The following is a 4,664-nucleotide window of genomic DNA, read 5'->3' as shown; positions in this document are numbered from 1 at the left end:
CACACATTGCGGCTTAAACGCCTGTTTGGGACATCAGTGCACTCGGTGCCACGCATCGTCTGAGAAGACCGAAATAGTGACTTTAGTCCGCCACCGGCCGTTTCCGTGTCGTGTTGCCCCTACAAGACGTACAGTATTACTGTGCTGCTGTGATCATCTGAATAAACTGAAAATACGGATAGCATGAAAATATGGTTTAGAATCGTCGCCACGATTGGTGGATATTATCGATGCTGTACCACTTGACCACAAGAAGACTTTGTTGCCAAAATTGAAAGCAAAACCAATCAGGACTGCAAGTGGGATTGCAGTGGTTGCTGTGATGTGCAAACCACATCGCTGTCCACACATCAATATGACTGGTAACATATGTGTGTATTGTCCTGGAGGTCCAGACTCTGAATTTGAGTATTCAACACAATCTAACACAGGATATGAACCAACATCCATGCGAGCCATAAGAGCACGATACAATCCATATTTACAAACAAGACACAGAGTTGAACAATTGAAACAGCTTGGCCACAGTGTAGATAAAGTTGAATTTATAGTCATGAGTGGAACCTTTATGTGCTTGCCAGAGTATTACAGAGATTATTTTATTAGAAATTTGCATGATGCTCTATCTGGACACACTAGCAACAATGTGGATGAAACTGTGAAATATTCAGAGAAAAGTAAGACTAAATGCATTGGAATTACTGTTGAAACTAGGCCAGATTGTTGTCTCAAAAGACATTTGTCAGATATGTTGAGATATGGATGCATTCGTCTAGAGATTGGAGTCAAATCTGTATATGAGGATGTTGCAAGAGACACAAATAGGGGACACACAGTGCAAGCAGTCTGTGAGAGCTTCCATTTGGCAAAAGATGCTGGATTTAAGGTGGTTGTTCATATGATGTCAGATCTTCCAATTGTTGATTTTGAAAGAGACATTGAAGAGTTTATAGAATTCTTTGAGAATCCAGCATTTCGAGCAGATGGTTTAAAGATTTTTTATCCAACACTAGTGATTCGTGGCACAGGACTTTATGAACTCTGGAAAACTGGAAGGTGCAAAAGTTACCCACCAAGCACACTCGTTGACCTTGTTGCACGCATTCTTACCTCCGTGGACAAGAGTGTACAGGGTGCAGAGGGACATCCCCATGCCGTTAGTGAGCTCTGGAGTTGAACATGGAAATTTGAGAGAACTGGCCTTAGAAAGAATGAAGGATCTAGTTACTAGTTGTCGAGATGTTAGAACAAGAGAGGTTGGAATACAAGAAATTCATCACAAAGTTCGACCCTATGAGGTAGAACTGATTAGAAGAGATTATGTTGCAAATGGTGGCTGGGAAACATTTCTGTCTTATGAAGATCCTGAGCAAGATATCCTTGTTGGTCTTCTTCGCTTACGAAAGTGCTCAGTGGAAACATTTAGGTCCGAACTTAAGGGTGGAGTTTCAATAGTTCGTGAACTTCATGTTTATGGTAGTGTAGTACCAGTGAATGCACGTGATCCTACAAAGTTTCAGCATCAAGGATTTGGAATGTTACTTATGGAAGAAGCTGAAAGGATTGCGATCTGTTAAAATAGCAGTAATATCAACTGTTGGCACCAGGAATTACTACAGGAAAATAGGATACGAACTTGATGGGCCATACATGTTAAAGTTATTACTGTGATCAGATTACAATGAACTTTATTTATGTAAAGTATTTAAAATAAAAGAGTTTAAAATAAAAAAATGTCAGTTTACAAGAAAGCCGACTCGAAATGTCTATCGCAGGTATTTGCTTTCGCAGTGCTCGCTCGGAAATTGGTTGACATGGGTCTGCATTCACTGACGGCTGCAGTTCCTGTTGTTTTATCTGTAGGCACGCGACAGCATGCTCTACCTAAAATGTACCAAAATGCCTCGCATAAACATGGGATTTTTCGGGGGCTCATAACTCGATTTCTTCTGGTAACAGAAAGGTAGGGTCTAGCATTTTGGATAGTCCTTGAACCAGGGACCATCTGTACACCCAGCCGGATAATCGTCTTACTGTAACTACCCCACAGTACATGGTCAAAGTTTGAATATTACACACTTAGAGCAAACCGGTTGGTTCTTTTTTGCGTTAGATGTGATCTACGGCGCGCTTTAAGGGGTATGGAGCGGCCATTTAATTCGTGGGCATTCCTGAGAAAACCTGAAAAACGTAATTTTTGGGTACCAAAACCGAGCCACGGATTCCAAGACGGCTATCTGAAACTTTAACGATATATACCTAATATACCCATCTCGAACACCATTGAAAATTGTCTTGTATATCTTTACCTGTTTCAGAGATATAGAGGTTCAAAGTTACCTTACTAGTACACGTAAAAAACGCAAATTAAATCCCATGCGAGGCGAAAACGTAGTTTATAAAGTGACATAGCACGGAGAAATATGCTGTAAAGTGCCTTCGTTATGATCAAAAGGGTTCTGGAAGCCCCGTGTTGTTGTAGTACTGAAGCAGGGGCAAAATTTTTGTGCACATAAAACCCGGTCTGAGGTGTAAAATTACATACTTCTGCATTATTTCTATTTCATATAAGTAAACTATCAAAATTTTATTGACACATGAGAATCATTTCATAAGAGTGACATGCCATGCTGTAGCAGGGAAAATAAGGGAACCAGAGGGAAAATGCTGCTATCGGAGCACAATAAAGGCGAGTATGTTACTGTTTATGAAAAGACTGACTGAAAAGTTGGGTACCAGCTGCTTAATTCTACCTCCCTCAGCACTTTCACATATTTTCCCAAAAAAATTGGCATTTGAACATATTCGCTCTTTTTTATACTGATGGCGAAGGAGGCAATACCAGCGGGAGGGAGACCGGTAAGTAATAAATACTAGAAGATAGGAGACAGTGGTTGTGATACAGAAAGAGCGAAGGAGACAATGACAGTATGAGAGAAAGAGAGGGAAACAATGGCAGTGGAACATACTTGTAGTTGTCAGTGGAACAACAGTGGTAGGAAAAGAGTGGTAGTGGGAGTGGCACCAAGAGAAGCAGAAAGTGGAAGAGGGTGAGAGCCAGTGATAATCAAAGACAGTCTATGACAACGACAACGAGGAAGGGAGGGGAAAGTGATAGTGAGAAGAGACAGTAGTAGTGGGAAGGAATGAATGAGACAGCAGCAGTAAGAGAGAGCAAGAGGGAGACAGCAACAGTGAGAAGAGACTGTATGTGGGTGGGTATGAGCGACGTAAAGCGTTGGACCATCGGGTGTGAGCGAGTTATAGATAGGGGCTTGTGGCAGTGACAGGTGAGTAGCTTGTCAGAAAGAGTGCGAATATGCTCGCATGCCAAAACGTTTTGGAAAATTTGTGAAGGTTCTGGGGAAGGTAGAAAGAAGCAGTTGGTACCACACTTCTCAGTAAGAATCTTTTAAACAAGAGCATACTCGCCTTTTTCGTCCTCCGATAGGTGTCCTCTCCCGCTTATGTACTATTGTTTGAAGTTCATTAACAAACGACGGAGCTGATCCTCCTTGGTACACAAAACGGGTTAGAACACTGTTGCAGAGACAACGAAACAAACATGCCAAATTTAAACAGACGCAAAATACCCAAGACTGACGATCTTTTACAGAACCTCGAAATTTAGCTCGGATTTCAATGCGAGATGCTTATAACAGTTTCCACAACGAAACTTTGTCTCGAAACCTGGCAGAAAATCCAAATCGATTCTGGTCGTATGTGAAGTATGTTAGTGGCAAGAAACAATCAATGCCTTCTCTGCACGATAGCAATGGAGATACTATCGACGACAGTGGTGCCTCCGGCCGCTGTGACCGAGCGGTTCTAGGCGCTTCAGTCCGGAACTGCCCTGCTGCTATGGTTGCAGGTTCGAATCCTGCCTCCGGCATGGATGTGTGTGATGTCCTTAGGATAGTTAGGTTTAAGTAGTTCTAAGTCTAGGGGACTGATGACCTCAGATGTTAAGTCCTATAGTACTTACAGCCATGTGGACAGTGCTGCCAAAGCGGCACAACCTTTCGAAATGCCTTCTCAAAAGAAGACGAAGTAAATATTCCAGAAATCGAATCGAGAACAGCTGCCAACATGAGTAAAGTAGAAGTAAATATCCTCGGAGTAGTGAAGCAACTTAGTAAAAGCAAGCCTTCTGGTCCGGACTCTATACAAATTAGGTTCCATTCAGAGTATGCTGATGCATTAGCTCCATACTTAACGATCATATAAAACCGTTCGCTGGACGAAAGATCCCTACCCAAAGACTGGAAAGTTGCACAGGTCACGCCAATATTCAAGAAAGGTAGTAGGAGTAATCCACGAAATTACAGGCCCATGTCGTTAACTATGAAACGTCCGCTTAGAAAAATTTATGAATTACTGTGCTGATAAAGCTCTACGTTATTTGCTTTTCAAACAGCTGAGCAAAACTGAATGTACTCAGACATTTCTCTCTTTTCTTATTCTGATCAACACTAAACTGACACACAATACTTCTTAGTGCAACGCATTCTGACTTTTAATAATCCCTACAAAAGAATGGCCCTGACTAACAATAACCTACAACTTTCATGAATCACTTACCTCACAAAAATCTTCGTTACTCGAACTACTGCTATACAGCGAGCGCCGATACTGCCAGCTAAATAAAAGAATGTACTACTGAA

The 4,664-nt window shown here is 41.7% G+C and overlaps 1 protein-coding gene across 1 annotated transcript; it reads left to right on the top strand.

Annotated features, from left to right (window-relative positions):
- Positions 1-210: 210 nt before the first annotated feature.
- Positions 211-1,671, top strand: LOC124623173 (elongator complex protein 3-like). Its single transcript, XM_047148980.1, is given in 3 exon segments — positions 211-1,107; positions 1,109-1,567; positions 1,569-1,671. Coding segments are annotated over 3 exon segments (1,347 nt in total). The 5' UTR covers positions 211-322.
- The last annotated feature ends 2,993 nt before the right edge of the window (positions 1,672-4,664 follow it).

This window comes from Schistocerca americana, chromosome 1, assembly GCF_021461395.2.
Source record: "Schistocerca americana isolate TAMUIC-IGC-003095 chromosome 1, iqSchAmer2.1, whole genome shotgun sequence".
Classification (NCBI taxonomy): Eukaryota; Metazoa; Arthropoda; class Insecta; order Orthoptera; family Acrididae; genus Schistocerca; species Schistocerca americana.
Note: the sequence above shows the minus strand (reverse complement) of the source record. Positions and strands in the feature narration are given on the sequence as shown.